The sequence below is a fragment of the Meles meles genome, chromosome 5, assembly GCF_922984935.1.
Source record: "Meles meles chromosome 5, mMelMel3.1 paternal haplotype, whole genome shotgun sequence".
Classification (NCBI taxonomy): Eukaryota; Metazoa; Chordata; class Mammalia; order Carnivora; family Mustelidae; genus Meles; species Meles meles.
Genome location: NC_060070.1, coordinates 91,312,229 through 91,332,342, shown reverse-complemented (window position 1 = coordinate 91,332,342; position 20,114 = coordinate 91,312,229). Strand labels below are relative to the sequence as shown.

Genomic DNA, 20,114 nt, shown 5'->3' with positions numbered 1-20,114 from the left:
GGGTCATGAGATGTGGCCCATTATATACTCCCAAGTTGGGAGGGGGTTAGGGATAGTATAAATCTCTAAGGAATTTGGAAGCAAGGTTTCCAGGACCTTGATGGGGCTGGCTGCTGTTGGGAAAAGGTAATTTATTACCATCTAATAAAACCTTAGTCACGAGACCCTTCAGATGTATATCGGTGGGCCATATATGCTTGGGGATGATTGCCAACAGGTATCTTGGAGGATTTAGAGATAAAGGAAATTTCTAAAGGAATTTTTATATGTTAAAGTAGACTTACAGGATCCTGGGGGTGGGTGGTGGGGCTAGGATTGCCTTTTGCCTTTAGCAAAGTGTCAACACCAGAGGCAGTTGAGTCCCTGGAGGAATGTCAGTCTTTCTGCCTGTTTCAAGGACTTCTCAATGGGCTGTAGGTAGTAAGGAAATTTAATAATTTCTCTTTTGCCTTTGTTCCCCACATGCTATACCACACTTGGCTTCTTATCCATTATCTCTTGATGGACATCTCTCAACAGTTGCTTCCATGTTTTAGCTATTGTAACGCTATTGTGAACATGGTGTACAGATATCTCTTCAAGACCCTGCCTTCAACTCTTTTTGTATGTGTACCCCGAAGTGGAATTAGATCACATGGTAACTTTGTTTTTAATTTTGGGAGGGAACTGTCATACTGTTTTGCAATTATATTCCGACAACAGTGTACAAGAGTTCCAATTTCTCTACATCCTTCCCAACACTTGTGATTTTTTTTTTCATAGTGGCCATCCCAGTAAGTGTGAAGCATTATCTCAGCGCGACTTCATTCTGCATTTCCCTAGTGATGATTGATGCTGAGCATCTAGGGCTCCCTGATACACATCTGTCATACCAACTTATATCCTACCTCAGTGTATGGAAGGCCACGGAGTCCCCACCAGCATTTGGCATTCCTTAAAAAAAAAAAAAAAAAAAATCCTAATTTAATCAGAAAATGTTATCAGTTCTCTGATTACAGCATTCTTTTCTCATTTCCTTGTTTCCTTCATTGTATTGCTTATTGCCCTCTTGTAGTCCTGGTGTTTTACTAATCTGTAAGGGCTTTCACATAGCAACCACACCAATCCTTGTGTATTGCACTTGCCGAAGCCATTCTTAACTCACTGGTTACTTTTATTTTCTTCATATTATTTTTTAATTTATTTGACAGACAGATCACAAGTAGGCAGACAGGCAGGCAGAGAAGCAGAAAGCCCAATGTGGTCTCCATCCACTGAGCCTGGGATCATGACCTGAGCCGAAAGCAGAGGCTTCAACCCACTGAGCCACCCAGGCGCCCCCACTGGTTACTTTTAATTTCGCTTTTTTTTTTTTTTAAGATTTTATTTATTTGACAGAGATCGCAAGTAGGCAGAGAGGCAGGCAGAGAGAGAGAGAGAGAGAGAGAGAGAGGAGGAAGCAGGCTCCCTGCAGAGCAGAGAGCCCAATGTGGGTGGGGCTCCACCCCAGGATTCTGGGATCATGACCTGAGCCGAAGGCAGAGGCTTTAACCCACTGAGCCACCCAGGCACCCCTAATTTCGCTTTTTTTCTTAACTGACTTTTTTTTTTTCTTGTATGAACCAACGCATCCATCTTTCCTAATGGGAATTATCACATCCCTTTTAAGTCTAGAAAATCCTTCCCTCTCTAGAGATATATTCTACCAAGTCTTTTTGTGCGCGTGAAGTTTAATCCCCACACCCCCACCACCATTTAACTCTATCAGCGATTAATTTTGGTGTAGGATAGAAGATACGCATCTAAATTTCATCCCCCTCCTCAAAGATCTAATCGATGATCTCAGGACTATTTTTTTTTAAAGATTTTTATTTATTTATTTGACAGAGAGGTCACAAGTAGGGAGACAGAGACAGAGAGGGGAAGCAGGCTCCCTGCTGAGCAGAGAGCCCGATGCGGGCCTCGATCCCAAGACCCTGAGATCATGATCTGAGCCGAAGGCAGAGGCTCAACCCACTGAGCCACCCAGGCGCCCTGATCTCAGGACTATTAATTGAATACGCCTTCCTGTCCCTATTATTTGTGAAACATTCTCTACGTTAGTATCTTTTATGTTGGCCGGTTAATTTTTCCTGGCTCCCCGGCTTCTTTATTCTGGTGCCAGCCTCACCCCACTTTCCGGCGGGACGGTTGCTTTAATAGCGTGTGGACTGCATCCTCCGACGTGAGGAGGGAGGCCCGGCCGCGCTGGCCCCGCTCCCCGCGCTCCCGCCCCCCGCGCTCCCGCCCCCTTCCTTCCCTCTGCTCCGCCTGGAGGCCTGCGGCGCCGCGTGTTCCCAGGCGCTGCCCGCGCCCAGGTGCGCTGGGTCCGCGCGGGCTCCCGCCGGGAGGGGTCGGGGGAGGCAGGTGTCCCTAACGACTCTCGCGTCCTCCAGCCCGGGGAGGTGCTGGCCCGGGCTCCGTTACCACATTACAGATGGGGAAGGAATCCTCTGGCCCCTTTAGGGTTTTAAGAGCTTCCCAGGGATGGGGAGGCACTGGACCCCGGTGCCAGCCGCCGCCCCTGCCCGCTCAGCTACCCTCACACTTAACCGCTTTCCCATGCTCCCCGCCACAGGCCGGCTTCCTTGCCCGCTCTCTCATAGGTCTGCTCCTTCCAGGAGCCCCAAGAATCTCCCTCTGAGACCACAGTCTTGCTGATCCGAAAGATGCCCTTGCTCAGGGCCCTGAGGTTGCCCCAGCAAGCCGGCCTTGAATCTCAAAGCTGAAATCCTTCTCCGAGTTCCTCACTCCGGATTAAACCTGCGGTTTGCTGACCCGCTGCTAAGAGCCAGGTCCTGTTCGCAGACCTCTCGTCTGATCCTCACAACCACCCTACCAGGTGTTCGAATCCGTGGTCACAGCTGGGGAAACTGAGACTCAGGAAAACGAAGTCACACGGCGGAGATTGTTACGCAACGAAGCGCGGGAGCTGGGAGTTCACTGCCGGGCCGGAAGTGTTTACAGGTCTCCCTCCAGAGTTCTTTTTAGGAGATTGTCCAGTCGGAGTACCCATCCGAGTCGAGTGCCTGATGCACAACGTATTAGCCCTGTCTCCCCCTTTTTTTGTCAAATAGAAAATCAGGGGCCCTTCTAGACTAAGATGAACCACATAAGACCTGAAAAAGAAAATTAAGGCGATGCCTGGGTGGCTCCGCAGGTCATGATCCTGGAGCCCTTGTATTGAGTCCCACATCTGGCTCCCTGCTCCGTGGGGAGCCTGCTTCTCCCTCGGCCTGCCTCTCCTCCTGCTTGTGCTGTCTCTTTCTCTGACAAATGAATAAATAAAATCATTTTTTAAAAAAGGAAAATTAAGGAAAAGTAGCAGTGTTTATTGGAAAAAGACCACCAATATGACCAAGTGATTACTGATTGCGAATCTAACCCATCCAATCAGAAGATTGCAACCAGTATGTGTGTGTGTGTGCTGAAGTAGCAAGAAGTCTCTTCCAGTTAACACTGACAGGAGCACCTATTTTCACTGATCAGAAAAAAAATCCTACTGTGATAGTTATAGTACAGAATAAAAATCACCTGAATGTTCAGTAACAAGGAAGTAGCTAGGGGTGCCTGGGTGGCTCATTTGGTTAAGTGTCCTGTCCACTCGGGTCATGAGCCCAGGGTCCTGGGATTGAGCCCCACATCCAGGTTCCCACACTCAGCCTGGAATCTGCTTCCCCCTCTCTTGGCCCGTCGCCCAGCCCATGTGCGCATGCTCTCTCTCTCTCTCTCTCTGCCCCTCCTCGGGCCCATGCTTTCTCTCTCTCCCCTATATCAAATAAGTAAATACAAATCAAAAAACAAAACAAAAACAAAAACACCCAAGGAAGTAGCTAAGTAAACTAAGGTGCCTCTATATGATCAAATATTATGCAGGTCTTAAAATATCCTTGTCATTTATTGGTGTCTGTTTTATTCCAGGAATTCGGTCTGGGGATAATAAGACAAAAAGAGATGCTCCCAGCAGTCAAGGAAGGCAAGCTCACAAACAGATCAGGGACTTGGAGCATAGCAGACACCATGACTGAATTGTGTGTGTGTGTGTATAGCAATAGAGAGTGGGGTTCTTGGAGAGGGAGATCATCCTTCTGGAGTTGGTGTGAGCATTAGGAAAAGTGATTTAGAAGCTGACACTTGAGCCAAGTCTTGATTCTTTCTGAAGGGTTTATGATGACATGGGAAAATGTTTCAATTATGATGCTAATTTAAAGAGGATTAAAAGATGCATATATAGTATGATCTAATGTTCACAGAGCCACCACCAGCTTAGGCTTGCTTAACACCAAGTTTAATTTATATGAGGAAGAATTTAGAGTGTTTTATCTTATATAAACTGTTGTTATTTGGGGTTTTCTGATGCTCACTGCCAAAGCCAATCCTAACTAAAATACATATTATAGGGACACCTGGGTGGCTCAGTCAGTTGCACATCTGCCTTCGAGCCCAGCATCAGGCACCCCACTTGGTGTGGAGACTGCTTCTCCTTCTCTCTCTGCCCTCCACCCAACTCATGTTCTCTCTCTCAAATAAATAAATAAAATCTTAAAAAAAAAATAAAAGGACTATTTACAAAGGTGTGAGTAGAGGTTGGAGGAATCACTGGAGCTGTAACAGCACTCGCCAGCTAATAACGGTGGGGTACTGGCACCCGAGGTCTGAAGAGGGGAGGAGGGGGAGTGGTTACTGGAACCCAGAGCCAGAGAGAGCTGTGTGGAGAGGGTGCCTGGTAGTAGATGGGACCTTCAGTTGATGGACATAGTCGGTGTGGATCCAGCAGCTAGGGAAGTAGGAGAATAAATTCCCTGACTTGGGCATCCTCCCATCTTCTGACCCCCAGCTGCTGCCCCCCTTGGATGAATCCAAGTGGAGGGTGTAGGAGTCTTTTGGTGCAGTTCAGCTTCTCAGAGCACCTGGCTGGTGTGTGGGAGGGGTGTGTGGGAGGGGAGTGGTGGGGGCAGTTCTGCAGGGCCTCAGGGAAGTACCTCTTTTTTTTTTTTTTTAAGATTTTATTTATTTGACAGAGAGAGAGAGAGAGATCACAAGTAGGTAGAGAGGCAGGCAGAGAGAGAGGGGGAAGCAGGCTCCCCGCGAAGCAGAGAGCCTTATGCGGGGCTCGATCCCAGGACCCTGAGATCATGATCTAAGCCAAAGGCAGAGGCTTAACCCACTAAGCCACCCAGCCGCCCAGGGAAGCACCTCTTATCTTTTGTCCAGATGAAAGAAATCCATGCCCCTAGCACAGAGGATGCACGGTGTCCCATGTACTACAATATCAGTGAGGGGGATGTCAATTTGACCATGCTCCCACTGAAACCTAAAATGTCATCTACCATAAGGGTTCTTTACCTAAGTTAGCAGGGGACACCTGGGGGTTATGCAGCCTAAGTTCAACTCACACTTGCCTGCTTTCACCCCCATGACACATTCTCCTTATCCTTTGCTGGCACCAGATTCTTTACCTGGTGGGTTGCTCAACTTTTCTTCTTATGGGGTCTGAGTCCTTAGATGGTCTTGACTTTGTTGGGTTGCTGAAGTGTCCTGTTAAGCTGAACTCCTGTTGGAGAACTAAGAAAAGATACCCTGGTGAATCCCCTGGGCTCCAAATCAAGCCCCATCTCAGATGCAGGAGCAGCCTACTTTTCTCTAGTAATTTGGTCTAGTCAACCAAGACATTGCAGAAGTGCCTTTCTCTGCATATTGGATCAGAATGGCCAGGGGCCATCTCAGCTTCCAAGTCATCAGTACTATGATTACTGTTTGGTAGAAGTGTTTCTCCCTTGGGTACTGGGATCACCAAGCTCCCTGAGTCCATTCCATTACTGGAATGGGTAGCAAAAAAATTTCTTCCAGTAGTTGGTAGCCTTGAAGAATAATCTCGAGGCGCCTCCCACTGCCCCTACGTCTTGGCTCTATATGACCGTGCATGGTTGTGGTGAAAAGAATACGCTGCAACCAGTAGGACAGCCCTTGCCTCTGGAAGGTGCAGCTTCTTAGCTATGTTCTAGACAAACCTTCAGCAGGTCCATCCACCATCCTATCTTGCCAGCTGCTTTTGGGTCATGGGGCATATGGTAAGACCAGTGAATTCCTCGGGAGTGAGCTCATTTATACATTTTTTGGCAGTGAAATGCATGCCCCAGTTGGAGGTGATGTGAAGTGGAATGCCATGGTGATGGGTAAGGTATTCATTCTGCCCATCAGAATGCCTGATGCTGGCAGAATGGTGGTGCTGACAGCAGCATTGGAGGCAGAGAAGGTGAATTCATACCTGGAATGTGTTTCTGTTCCCATGAGGGTAAAGCACAGCCTTTCCATGCTAAGGGGGCCCAATCGGATCTGTCCCCAACCCGGTGAAAGTTGTGGCCAATCAGGGACCCAACATTGGGCTGTAAGTCAGATGGGCCCTCAAGAGAGTGAGAGACAGAGAGCACAAGCTGGGGGTGGGGGGCGGCAGGAGAGGGAGAGGCAGACTCCCCGTAGAGTAAGGAGAGCCCAAGGTGGGGCTTGATCCCAGGACCTTGGGATCATGACCTAAGCGGAAGTCAGCCGCTTAACCAACTGAGCCACCCAGGCGCCCCTCCCATGTCTTTACGGGAGGTATTATAGCTACCTTGCCTTTGTCTGTTAAACAACACCACCTGGCCTTTACATGACCAGGATACCATTATTCCCACTGAGATCGTAGACTCTAATTCCACGGATTCATCCAGCACCCCCAGCAGCATCTCCAGCCGAAAGAGGACAGCCATCAGAGCAAGTCAAGGAGGTGGGTGGCTCTCACCAATGCATTTCTTCTTCATTTTCTTTCTTTCTAAATAAACTTTATGCCCAACGTGGGGCTCAAACTCTTGACTCTGAGGACAAGAGTTGCCTCCTCTACTGAGTGAGACAGCCAGGAGCCTCTCACTATTTTTTTTTTTTTAAGATTTTATTTACTTATTTGACAGAGAGCGAGAGTGCACACGCACAAGCAGGGGGAGCAGCAGGCAGAGGGAGAGGCAGAGGAAGGCTCCCTGCTTTCCCAGGGATGGAATCCCAGGACCCTGGAATTATGACCTGAGCCGAAGGCAGACCCTTAACCAACAGAGCCAGCCCGGTGCCCCTCACCAAAGCATTTCAAAGCATTAAGAAATGCTTTGGCGAAGGGAGGGTTTTCTAGACCCCATTAAAATATGTGCTGAGGGGTGGCTAACCAGGTTGCACATAATAAGTCCAATCCAGCATTCCCACCTTCCTGAAATTTTGGATTCCTTCCTCTACAGTACGCCAGAGAGATTCTGGCATTTCATGTTTCCTAACTGTAGGCTACCATTAAGTCCAGGCTTTAATTAACCAACCTTATAGACGATTGATGCCTCTCCCAGGTGCTCGAGCCAACACATTAAATCCCAAATCCTGGATGAGCATCCATGGCATTGCGTTTGGCCAAATGGAGCCTTAACATTCCACCCTCCTGGGTCTATTTCCCTTAGAACCCATTCCCACGCACAGGGCTCTGGCCCCTGCCAAGGGAGTTTAGCAAGGTCTGTACTTCCTTCTGCCTAGGCGTTCTGCTCTCAGTGTGGGCCTCGTGCTTCTCTGCCCAGGCCATTCTGCGATCTAATTTGAGAAGAGCCAGGGAAGATTGGAGGTGGAAAGAGTCCTGAAGCTGATGTCCGGGGAAACAGAGGCACTACATGTCTGCCCAGATGTCCCCATCTCCTCTCGGAGACCCACGCCTTCCCCCTCAGTGCCCTTGTGTCAGCACACTCCTGTGCCAACACTTCATTAGCACTGCCCCTTGGAAACCCTTACGAGGACATCCTGGTGCCAGTCCTCAGCCATATGAACCAGAGCCATCTCGCCTGCCATCTCCCTACCTCAACGACGCAGTACTCTCCACTTGACCCCTGCCACCCCCAAGGAGAATTTGGGTAATGGCCATACTCCTTATGCGGTGGATTACTGGGTGCATTGCTCCCTCGGCAAGGAGGCTTGCCCTGTACTCTCTGAATTTATGATCAGTCTAGTCTCAGTATTCTGCCTGAGGCTGTTCCTGGAGCCAATTTCATTACTGGTGAGTATAGACAGGAGACAGAGGGCACTTGCATATAGGGAAATTTGAGGAGAATTTAATAAAGGGACTATTTATAGAGGTGTGGCACGGTGAAGGGAAATCCCAAGTGACAATGCGGTACTGGAACTGGTAACAGGCCTGAAATCGTGAGGGAAGGGAGCGTTGGCAGGGCCCCCAAACCAGAGAGCTGGTGGAGGGACCCTGAAGCCAGTGGGAATCCCGGGGGGAGGGAAACTGAGGAATAAACACCCTGACCTTCTTCTTTCTTCCGCTGGGGCCCCCACTGGCCAGACCCCAAAGCCAGAGGTTAAGGGAGCCCATTGCAGTGTGTGTGTGGATGTCAGTGTGCAGAAGCTGGGTGGATAAGGGTGGAGAGAGGACATGGAGGGATCACAGAAAAGAGTCCGCAGTCACCCATCTGATCAGAATTTGTGGGCATCCCAAGACATTTATGATACTGACATTTATGAAGCATCCAGGCCAGTCATTTCCAGAATGTCTCTCACTTTGCTTGGTCTGTTCATTTCCTCAAGACTAGATTCAGGGGTGCCTGGGTGGCTCAGTGGGTTAAGCCTCTCCCTTCGGCTCAGGTCATGATCTCAGGGTCTTGGGATCGAGTCCCGCATCGGGCTCTCTGCTCAGTGGGGAGCCTTCTTCCCTCTCTCTCTCTGCCTGCCTCTGCCTACTTGTGATCTCTCTGTCAAATAAATAAAATCTTAAACAAACAAACAAACAAAAAGACTAGATTCAGAGTGAACCTTTCGGCAGGAATACTGAAGAAATAGAGTGTTCCTATCTCCATAGCGTCCTCCTCAGTGGATCACCTCAGGAGATGCAGGGCGCCAGTTCCTTCTGTAAATAGTAATTAGACTTCCATTACATGGAAGGTGAAGGCAGTGTGTGCCAGATCAGGCCAACTTTTAATAAACTTTGAAACTTGAGAATTATGGGCACTGGCTTTGCCAGCAGTCACAGGGACTGCAGCACACCTGGCTTGCCTTCATTTTTTCTCATCCTACTTGTGCACACCAGGAATAGAGTCTCCTTGGCAGGAATGGGGAGAGAGTGGCAAGGCTCTGTGGTGCTGTCGCTTACTCCCAGTTCTCCTGAGGCCACTGGCAATCTCTCTGTTTTTTATGTGGAGCTGCGCAGTCCAGCTGGGAGATGTTCCACTTGCTATGAGTCTCTACATGTGTCCCGTGTGTCCCTGTAGGTGTGTGAAGACAGGTACCTACTGAGGGTGTCTGACTGGCTCAGTCAGTGAAGCATGTGACTTTTGATCTTGGGGGGTCGTGAGTTCCAGCCCCAAGAGATGACTTGTTAAAAAAAATTTTTTTAAGGTTCTATTTATTAGAGAGAAAGAGAGAGCACAAGCAGGGGGAGCAGCAGGCAGAGGGAGAAGCAGGCTCACCGCTGAGCGGGGAGCCTGATGCGGGGTTGGATCCTAGGATCCTGGGATCATGACCTGAGACGAAGGCAGCACCACCCAGCAGCGCCCCAAGAGATTACTTTAAAAAGAAAATAAGGAGCGTCGGTTAAGCCTCCGCCTTCAGCTTCGGCTCAGGTCATGATCCCAGTCACTGGATGGAGCCCCGCACGGGGCTCCCTGCTCAGCGAGGAGTCTGCGTCTCCCTTTCGCGCTGTCCCTCCTCCTACTCGTGCTCTTCGCTGGCTAGCTCGCTCACTCTCTCAAACAAACACATCTTTAAAAAGACAAAAAAAAAAAAAAAGGAAGAAGAAGAAGAAAACAAAAGAGGTTTGTACTTAGTTCCTATGCATGTGTGTCAAATTGGGTCTTTTTGCCTGAATCAGCGTGTCCGCACGTACAGCCGGTTCTGTGCAAGCCTTCGAGTTCCTTCTAAAGGATTGCACTTTGCAGGCTCTGGTGTGAGCTAAATTTTCCGTGTGTGTGAAGGGTTTCTGCGAGGAGCTGTTGTGTGTGTGTGTGAAGGGTTTCTGCGTGGAGCTGGGGTGTGTGTGTGTGTGTGTGTGTGTAAGAGAAGCGGTGTGTGTGTGTGTGTGTGTGTGTGTGTGTGTAAGAGAAGCGCTCTGCGTGGAGCCGGTCGCGGTCTCAAGCGCTCCCCCTTCCTGGGCCAACTTGGTATGCTCTACGCACCCCCCTCCATTTCCTCCGACCGTGGTTGCACTCACCCCACCCGGAAGCGCACGCGGGTCGGACTGAGCGGCCAGGCATGGAGCGGCCCAGCGGTCGGAGCTGCTCGGGCCCTAGCATGGAGCGGCCCAGCGGTCGGAGCTGCTCGGGCCCTAGCCCGGCGCCGGAGGACGCAGCCCCTGCCTCGGTGAGCCTGGCGCAGCTCCTGCAGCTAGTCCAGCAGGGCCGGGAGCTCCCGGGCGTGGAGAAGCGCCACATCGCGGCGACCCACGGCGAACCCACGGCGTCCCGGCTCCCGCGGAGGCCCAAGCCCTGGGAGGCCGCGGGATCGGCCAAGGCCCCTGCGCAGCCCACCCTCGGGTCCGGGTAGAGGAACCGCGTGGAGGGGCCCTGCTCGACGGAGGCAGGAACTGCGCCTTCCTGATGGCACGGAGTGGATTCCTGTGGCTCGAGGTCCTTCGCCTCTTAAACCTGGAAGGCGTGACTGTGTCCTGCATCACCTCGGACCGCGGATACCGGCCCCGGTTATTCGTCTTTTGTGCATTTGCCCCAACCGGTCTCAGCTGGACTTTAGCCTCCTGGGAGCGTCCTTACAGTTGGCTTGTATCCGTATTTCTGGACCATCGTCCTCATTAAAAAAAAAAATTTTTTTTCAAATCCCATTTCAGACCTTGTATTTGGCAAATCTCATCCTTTACTGAGATATATCGATGTGTTTTCATTTTTAAACTACCACTGAGGACACACTGACAGGATCTGGCTCAGGGGTAACAATTCTGTTAGTGACTAGGAACTGACAGGATCTGGCTCTGGCTCAGGGGTTAACAATTCTGTTAGTGACATAGGAGAGTGTCAGTGTTTCTCTTCCGGGTCAGTTTATTCTGGCGGCTGTGGAAGTGGATTTGGGATCCACGTGTTGTTGATTCCAGCCATTCTCCAGATCAGGGGCTAGCAATACAAGATTTGATGATTACACGTGGCCCCAGGACTTCAAAGACACATTAAACCAGTAAAATCCCAAAGCATTAAAAAAGCCGATCAAAAGGGGCGCCTGGGGGGCTCAGTGGGTTAAGCCTCTGCCTTCGGTTCAGGTCATGATCCCAGGGTTCTGGGATCCAGCCCCGCATCAGGCTCTCTGCTCAGTGGGGAGCCTGCTTCCTCCTCTCTCTTGGTCTGTCTCTCTGCCTACTTGTGATCTATCAAATAAATAAAATCTAAAAAAAAAAAAAAAGCCGATCAAAGACAAAATCTCCGGCAACTAGTTGGATCAGGCTTGAAGTTTATAACAGAAGAAAAGCTCCTGCAAGCACTTTCTTAAGTTTGTCTCTTTTAAATAGGCCACGTGGCTCACTGCCCCTACTGCTTCCTGAAACTGAGGTCTGTTTTCCACATACATATAGTACGTGCGGACAGAAATACACGCTGACAGCCATGAACAAGTCACATACACAATCTACGTACCATATGAAAGGACTCCTTTTCCCCAGAAATGACAGTTCCACAACTTGTTTAGGAAATGGTATATTACCATTACACGATACAGCAGGGCATTAATTTTTTATAACATCTATTTCCATAAAATTTAAGTTAAAAAGTATTCTTTTGCTTAATCCTTTGAGCTGCGCTGAGTGAGGCACACACGTTAGACTAGAGAGTCCATTCTGCAGGCAAGATGGAAACATTATTCCTGTATTTAGTATAAAACAGATCTGTGACAGAAACCCTGCGCTTCCACACTCACAAATGCTTTCCCATGGCTTTCTGATACGTCATTTTAAAGTAATTTGATTTCATAATGCTTTAAAGTTTAAGTGTAAGCTCTAACATCTATTCTTGGCAGGTTAACTCTTGCGCCAACCAACCTAATTAATTACCTCACAACCTGGCACATTTTAAGGCATTGTTCTCATTCTAACTCAACCTCACAGCTATGTTTGAGGGCCCCATGAGCCAAAAGTGCAGCAAAGCTGATCTTAAGGGACCAGGGCACACAACGGTTAAGCATGTTTCCAAGCCTTGACCTATACCTGGCAAAGCCTCACCAACTACTCAGATGGCAATTGAGGCAACAAAGTGACAGAAGCAGAGGAAGGCCCACCTAGGAGGGGGACACAGATGATAAACACAAGCACGATCAGATCCCCCTTTTAGGGCTCAGTCCCTGGGAGCCTCGGTATTAGCCTATGGCATAGTCACCAGCGGGATAGACAGCAATACTTTTGCAGTCTAGAAAATGCAAGGAGAGGGTCCAATGAAGCCTAAATGACATCCATGCCAAAGAAAATCTCATCCTGAAGCCCAGCAGAAATAAATGGTGGGCATTTCCCTAGGGTAGATGGCATGGGAGCTCAGAAATCTACCACTGTGTTGCTAATAGGAAACACCCAATTGGCTCCAAGGGAGAAAGCTATCTTGGTAAGCCTTGGTCTTCCACAGGATACGGGACCAGAGGAGACTAACAAGGTCAGGGCCCAGATGACCAATGCAGGTAGTGCAGGACTTCCTCACATAACATGCATGGGTCCCTAAGAAGAGTCTATGAACACAGAAACTTCTAAGCAAAAATTTGAATATATGTATTTTCCTGTGAAAAGGGTCTTTCCCTTCTCACAGACCCAAGAATAGGGTAAGAATCTGAGCTAAAGAAAAGGACTAAGTCAATCACGGGCTAGGCTAAGGAAGCCACCAGATACACCTCAGGGCCATCCAAGTCTGAGACCTTGCAAAGCTGTCACCGAAAAGCGAGAACAGGGACTCACAGCAGAGACAACTGAGCACTGTTTTTGTGCTCTTCTTTATAGTTATATTTCAAGTTCCTTCCAAAAGAAGGCCTTAGAAACCCCCAGGTTCAAGTACGTCCCTGAGCTCAGTCCACTGCTGTCTTGTATCCATGCTGGGTATTCGTTCACCAACTTTCAACCCCAGGATAGAGGATGTGACACAGCAGAACTTCCCCTTCCGTGGCAGGAGTCCTTTGCTGACGTCAGAGGTGGTGGGGGCAGGCAACGTGGAAAACACACTGGAATTTTCCCTTGGAACTGGGCTGTGATGACAAATGCCTGCCACATCATCATCATTTTTTCCCCTTACCCTCCCTCTAGTTTCTGAAGATATAACAAAATAATCTTCTTCGAAGATACTGTTAACAATTCTAAGAGAAAAAACACATGCCACCGATGTGCTGTGCTTTCAGATATGCTGAGGAAGAAAAACACAAGTCTGTTAATTGAAGTTTAATGAAAGGTGGCACCACATATTAGTAGTAAGCAATTTCAAAAAGTTAAGATACTTCCAACAAAACAGATGGGTTAGATCATCACATCCTTTTTGAAATTGGTTTTTATTCTCTCCCCATTTCTAGGCAAATGACCACAGCAATACAGATTTTTTTTGCTACTCAACATTTTCTAGTCTGTAACTGCTGGAATACACATAGCCCCATGTCCTACCGAGGAATTCACTGCCCCAAGTACATTTCTATCTGTTAGACTTGTAGCTAACCATCTCCTCTCTCCTCCCAATGCCAGTCACTTTCAGATACTAGTATATGCAAAAAGGATTTTTAACTGGCAAAGCATGGCCCATCGAAAGTCAGCCCAAGGGCAGTTTCCAGCTTCACCTGGGTTTAATTCAACTGTCGAATGAGCTGATTGATGCGTTCACCTCGATAGCCAGGTAAGCCCACCTCCTTCAGGAAACCCACTCTATTCTTGGTAGTGTGACGGGCCACTGAGAGATGGAAAGGACGTAAGAATGCAGAGATCTCCTGGAAATTCTTCCCCGGAAAGGCAATTTCATGAATGAGGTCTTCCAGGCAAATAACACCATACTTCCCTGGGAAACATAAGGGTAGAGATTCCTTCACTCAACGTTTGGCTCAGTATAAACCATGAGGCTCTTACAAGCCCCAGATGGGCACTCTGGTGGTTTCTGGGGACCCCAAGAAGAATACGACCTAGATCTGACATCAAGACCACCAAAAATCCTTGCTTTCTACCCCTACTGACCCCTAAGTGCAACACTCACCCAGGTGCTCCTCAATCACTGTATTATCTGTCAAAGGGATGGTTTTATTCTTGACCTTGGCTTGTCCACGTTTCAAGATGAGTTCCCGGACAGACTTCAGATTCGGAAACCTATATGAGACCGAATGAGGTACAGTCCCATCAGGCCCCAGCATACGGTGTGGCCCTGGCCACTCAGTCCTGCAGCCTGGCTGAGGAGAGATTCTCCCACCACCCCTTCTTCCCACCAAGGTATCTCCTGCAATCACGATGCAGCCGCGGTGCTTGGAAGTACACAAGTGAAGAGGGCAGAAAACCAGAGTGGCCCTATGTAATTAGAAATTAAAATGTATGGATATAAACATTCACCATGCAAAAAATTTTTACTTTTCTAGGCGAGAATAAAATAAGTGCTGGCTTACAGTTCAGGACTCTGGCCTCGGGTGACCCTCTACCCAAGATGGGGCCAGAGTTTGAAATTAAATCCCAGCCTCTGCCAGGTTTTCATTTCATTTGAAGGAACACAACTTTTACACAAGCATGGCTCTTAACTTGCTTCAAGACTCCAAGAGTTAATTTCTCTTCTACCCGACTCAGCCTTAAGTGAACTTAGCCTGCAAGTGAACGCGCCCTGCGGGGTACTGTTCATGGTGTGTCTGCAGCAGCACCGGTACCTCCTGATCTACCTGCCCCGTGTTCCAAAGTTTCACGGCCAGCAGCTGATTTCTGGTGACCGTGGTCACAACAGAATGTTTCTTTGAAACAGCAATACGAGCTCCTAGGCTTGGAGGACAGCACCCTAGGCATCCTAATGTTCTCCTCATGCTCAAATACAATTTAGTATGAACATACACACACACTCACACACATACACACACACACCTTACTCACCCCCAGGCCACATAAGGCTCCACTACACGCAGCGTTTTTATGGTCTGGGGGGTTACTCTGAAAAAGACACCACTGAAAATCTTCTTCAGGCGAAGCCTTGCAATGGTCCTCTGCACCAGTGAACTCACCCCATTAATCCTGAAATGCAGAGCACAGGAAGTCAGGTTTTATGCAGTTTATGTCAGTCCAGCAAGCACCTACACAATGTTTGCCACTACAGGGCATCCAGAGAGCAGGACACAGACTGTGTCTTACAGGTCACGCCAGGAGCTGGCAGGCATATAGAGAGATCACTCTTACATGATGTGGAGCAACACCTGAGGGCTACAGGAACACAGAGATGGGCCCTGATTCTGTGTGTGTAGGGCTGTGCACGTCAAACCAAAGAAGAAGACTTGCTTCTGTGGGCAGTAAAGGCATGAAAGATTCTAGGTAAAGGATACACTCCATCTTCTTTTTGACAATCACTGAGAACAGCATACGGGGCAAATCTGAAAGTGTGACACCAGAGGCAGGGAAACCCAGTTAAGAAGCTAATGTGCTAGTCTAGGAAAGAGATTCTGGGAAGCGGTAGGAAGGTTAGTAACAACGACTCAAAAATATTTAAAGCCCACAGGTTTCTGGTTTGGGTGACTGGGTATGGGAAATAGGAAGAGGCAGCTGTACATGCAGGTAGACTGAGTAAAGTACAACTAAATGAGGAAAAAGCTTTAAGAACTCTCTCTAGCACTAAATATGCTTCTCTACTTGACCTCAGTTCAGTTCCTAGAAAGACTCCTTGCGGGGCACCTGGGTGGCTCAGCTGGTTAAGTGTCGGCCACTCAGGTCACCATTCGGGAGTCCTGGGATTGAGCCCCAGGGCAGGTTCTCTGCTCAGCAGGAAGCCTCTTTCTTCCTCTCCCTCTGCCCCTCCCCTCTCCTCATGCTGTCAAATAAATCTTTAAAAAAAAAAAAAAATTTGGGGGGGTGCCTGGGTGGCTCAGTGGGTTAAAGCCTCTGCCTTCGGCTCAGGTCATAATCCCAGGGTCCTGGGATCGAGCCCTGCATCGGGCTCTCTGCTCAATGGGGAGCCTGCTTCCTCCTCTCTCTCTGCTTGCCTCTCTGCCTAGTTGTGATTTCTCTCTGTCAAATAAATAAAATATAAAAAAAAAAATTTATTTATTTATTTGACAGAGTGAGTACAAGCAGGGGGAGCAGCAGGGGGAGAGAGAAGAGAGGACTGAGCAAGGAGTCCGACGTGGGACCTGATCCCAGGACCCCGGGATCATGACCTGAGCAGAAGGCAGAGGCTTAACCAACTGAGCCATCCAGGAGACCCTCAAATAAATAAAACCTTTTTTTTTTTTTTTTAAGATTCTAACCATTTGTTTGACACAGAGAGACACCGCGAGAGAGGAACACAAGCAGGGGGAGTGGGAAAGGGAGAAGCAAGCTTCCTGCTGAGGAGGGAGCCTGACTGGGGGCTCCATCCCAGGACCCTGCGATCACAACCCGAGCCAAAGGCAGACGCCTAATGACTGAGCCACCCAGGCGCCCCTCAAATAAATAAACTCTTAAAAAGAAAAGAATGGTCCCCAATTCAGAACTTTCTACATCTATGCTTAGAAAGTTTTCCCCCAGGTCTCAGCTTCAAGTTCCTGCTTTAAAGTGTCTTAAACCAGTATGGGGGGCGCCTGGGTGGCTCAGTGGGTTAAGCCGCTGCCTTCGGCTCAGGTCATGATCTCAGGGTCCTGGGATCGAGTCCCACATCGGGCTCTCTGCTCGGCAGGGAGCCTGCTTCCCTCTCTCTCTCTCTCTCTCTCTCTCCCTCTGCATGCCTCTCTGCCTACCTGTGATCTCTCTCTCTCGCTGTCAAATAAATAAATAAATAAAATCTTAAAAAAAAACAAAACAAAACAAAAAAAAAAAAACCAGTATGGGCCTGGCAGCAGTCGACCCTCCTAGCACTGGGTATATTTTCATGACTGTCTGCCTAAGGTCAGTCTCCTTAACCTTACAGATGAAAACTATGTTGTGCTCAACCCTGAATTCCCAGCACAACTTGCCTTAGTGGCTTAAAGCCTACTGTGTTCATCTCCCTAGAAAGGGGTCTAAAGCTGAACCAACAGTCTGCTCCAGCCTATGGAATCTGGCAAGTTCCCCACCTTTGGATGCGTACAACAAAGGCCAAGGAATGTTTATCTGGCACTTCCAGGCCACGAGGTTTCACTTCTAGTCGTCTGAGGCGCACCCTGTCACGTTGCTGCCGCCAGGAATCATGTAAGAACCATTCCAGTCGCTTAAACTTGAGCTGTTTTCCTTTCTTCTGCTACAGAGAAGGCAGACCATTGTCACCATTTTGTGTGTCCATTTTTTATTTCTACAATAGTAATTCATTAGTCAGTATCGACTGAGTGTGTTTCCCAGTGTGTTCCTTAAACAGAAGCACATCTTCTATGTAAGGGAAAAATGAGACACCCAAATGAAGGTGGACTTATGAAAACTCAGAAAGTACTAGGAAGTGCTTCCAATGAATAAACACGTTAGTTTACATGCCGTTAGCCAATGTTTACCAACCCATGTTTATAGAATCTAACACTGGGTTAAGCATCATAAAGTACAGAATAAGCATGAGCCCCTTTCATTGTCCTGACTCCAAAATATGTAATTTCCAAAAATGCTGAGCAAACAGCAAAAGTTGTCTGCCCTATCTGAAAAAAATACATTTTCTTCCAGGTATACAAGCATGTTTGGACTTTCAAATCACTTAGTATGAGCCTGAGTAGTACAATGTCTATTCCATTTTTTCCTTAACAAACTCTACTCGCAGTATTTTCCCCGCAGAAAGTGTTTTATAAATACCCGTTAAAGTAAGACATGAACCATATACCTCTTAGAATCTATGCGGAAAGGACTGTCCATACCAAATCTAGTTCAAACACTGTAGACACAACTCACCAAATACACATTCTAATTCCCTTCTCTTGGTTCCCCATCATTACCTCCTTCTTGTCCAAAAGTGCCTGCTTTGCTTGAGTGGCTTTAAGGGCCTGATAAGCCTTCCTCTTTTTCAGGAGATTTTCTGGAACCAATGGGATCTTTTTTCTTTGCCTGATACGGAAAATTGCAATCAGCGGTAATGTTTAAAAAAATAAATGTCAATGGATTTCTAAACCATTTCTTGGGCTTCGAGCAACATCACGCTCTTCAAATTCCTGAAGACAGACTTCGCTGAAACTTGTGATTTCTGACTCCAGTCCTCAAAACGGACCCCTTAACATTCACTCTTTCCTAAAGCAGTAAAAAGTCATGAACCCCCTGGCCACTAACCCCCCGTTTGCCTCCAAGGAGCTTTTACTGCCACAGCCTTTAAATCACACTAGGAGCTACGTGATTCTCGTAAAACCCCGTGGGGTTGGGACCGCTGCAGTTCCATCAGCAGGGGTAATACTTAAGCCAGGCTGAGTGAACCCAAGCCTGGCACTCTTCAGTCCGCGGCCAGAAACTCAATCCTCTCCGCTCGAGGTAACTCAAACTTGACGGCGGCTCCCTCCGTCTCACCGTCAGCCCGAACCCTACGGCTCCTTCCTCCTCATCCCACCCTCTGTAATCTGGAGCCTTTTCTAATCTTTTCCTTCGGTTCACAATTCTTATTTTCCGCCGCTAAGGAATAAACACTGTGGATGGTACCAGATGCTCAAGACCCCACTAGAGAGATTCAAAGCCCAAACACTCACTCTTGCTCCGCCATGTTTCCAAAGCTGCGACGACTGCCCATGCGCAGCCCCACCACGTGGGGGAAGAGAGGCCCGCTCTATGGTTACTTGACCATAGAGACCTGTCTTCCAGCTCCCGGTGTACCACCCCGGCGGCCGGCGGCCGGTGGCCGGCGCCCGGCGCCCAGCGAGCGGCCGCGAACTGCTGAGGTCTCGCTAACACAGGTTCCTGCTAAATGTTGCACAAAACGTTCTTCGCGGGGCGCCTGGGTGGCTCAGGGGGTTAAAGCCTTTGCCTTCGGCTCAGGTCATGATCCCAGGGTGCTGGGATCGAGCCCCGCATAGGGCTCTCTCCCCGCAGGGAGCCTGCTTCCTCCTCTTTCTGCCTGCCTCTCTGCCTAGTTGTGATTTCTGTCAAATAAATAAAATATTAAAAAAAAAAAACCCAAACCAACATTCTTCGCATTGTTTCCAAGCCCTTTAGGGTCTGTGTTATCTTCAAATCCCGCCCTGTTCCTTGACGCTGTGTTCGTTTGATGCGGCGGGCGGAGCTCAAAAACAAAGCCGCTTCCCTCTTTGCACCTATGACTTCCGGGGTGGAGGGCGCGCCGCTGCTCTGGGTTTTCCTTTGGCCGTGCAGTCCGGGAGGGAGGACAGCCTGGCGTGGTTGGCCCTTGCTGGGTGGAGAGAGCTGGAGCCGTGACTTTGGCTCTTACGTGTGGTTGGAGGTTTGCGGAGGACTTGGGGTGGGAGAGAATGCAGCTTCGATTCCATCGGCCTGCTGATCCCAGCGGACCTTGGTTTGCCTAATAGCGTTAGGAGGATGATGTGAAATACTCGATATAAAGCGCTTAGCACAATATCTGACTGTAAGCAGGCAACACTATGTTAGTTAGTAGTGCTGGATCGAGAACTAGAAATTCTTCCCGCCATCTCACAATCTTCCCTGCTGTGGCTCTCACCACGGAATTTGCTGCCTTCTTTCCTGGTCTTCATAAAACAGTGAAAACCCTCCAGCGCAGCGCTGTCTCCAGCATACTATGCATACTAATATGCATAGTAGTCCTCTGAGGGTCTTGTGAAAATGCAGATTTTCATTCAGTGGGAGGTCGAAGGGTTGATACTCCGTTTTTTTGTTTTTTTTTTTTAGCATGCTTCAAAGCTTCAGGTCTGCGATCGAATTTTAGCAAGGCTCTACAGTGATCTCTTTCCTTTCTCTGAATTCCTTCAACACATAATTATATTTTTAACATTTCTTTTTTTAAAAAATATTTTATTTATTTATTTGACAGAGAGAGGGAAAACAAGCAGGGGGAGTGGGAGAGGGAGAAGCAGGC

The 20,114-nt window shown here is 48.5% G+C and overlaps 2 protein-coding genes across 3 annotated transcripts; one reads left to right on the top strand and one right to left on the bottom strand.

The window, feature by feature from the left end:
- The first annotated feature begins 10,199 nt into the window (after positions 1 to 10,199).
- C5H6orf226 (chromosome 5 C6orf226 homolog) lies at positions 10,200 to 10,820 on the top strand. The gene is made up of 2 exons (XM_046005990.1): positions 10,200 to 10,300; positions 10,340 to 10,820. The coding sequence occupies exons 1-2, from the start codon at positions 10,267 to 10,269 to the stop codon at positions 10,555 to 10,557; spliced, it is 252 nt and encodes an 83-aa protein (XP_045861946.1). The 5' UTR covers positions 10,200 to 10,266; the 3' UTR covers positions 10,558 to 10,820.
- An 872-nt stretch (positions 10,821 to 11,692) lies between these two features.
- On the bottom strand, positions 11,693 to 19,172 carry RPL7L1 (ribosomal protein L7 like 1). Of its 2 annotated transcripts, XM_046006626.1 has the most exons (7): positions 18,799 to 19,160; positions 18,064 to 18,172; positions 17,227 to 17,390; positions 15,083 to 15,220; positions 14,214 to 14,323; positions 13,807 to 14,021; positions 11,693 to 13,385 (listed from the first exon to the last, which is right to left on the bottom strand). In XM_046006626.1, exons 1-6 carry the CDS (start codon positions 18,837 to 18,839, stop codon positions 13,813 to 13,815), a joined length of 771 nt encoding a protein of 256 aa, XP_045862582.1. In that variant the 5' UTR covers positions 18,840 to 19,160; the 3' UTR covers positions 11,693 to 13,385; positions 13,807 to 13,812. The 2 variants fall into 2 exon arrangements, with proteins under 2 accessions (XP_045862582.1, XP_045862583.1); XM_046006627.1 differs by lacking the exon at positions 11,693 to 13,385 and having other exon boundaries at positions 13,509 to 14,021; positions 17,227 to 17,387; positions 18,799 to 19,172.
- Between the last annotated feature and the right edge of the window lie 942 nt (positions 19,173 to 20,114).

Excerpts from the sequence above, each read along its gene's own strand:
- C5H6orf226 (XM_046005990.1), top strand. The coding sequence starts at position 10,267 with ATGGAGCGGCCCAGCGGTCGGAGCTGCTCGGGCC. Across the intron at positions 10,301-10,339 it reads CGGTCGGAGCTGCTCGGGCC|CTAGCCCGGCGCCGGAGGAC; the intron begins CTAGCATGGAGC and ends GCTGCTCGGGCC.
- RPL7L1 (XM_046006626.1), bottom strand. The coding sequence starts at position 18,839 with ATGGGCAGTCGTCGCAGCTTTGGAAACATGGCGGAGCAAGA. Across the intron at positions 18,173-18,798 it reads GGAAACATGGCGGAGCAAGA|GCAAAGAAAAAAGATCCCAT; the intron begins GTGAGTGTTTGG and ends TTTCCGTATCAG. Across the intron at positions 15,221-17,226 it reads TTTGTTGTACGCATCCAAAG|GATTAATGGGGTGAGTTCAC; the intron begins GTGGGGAACTTG and ends TCTGCATTTCAG.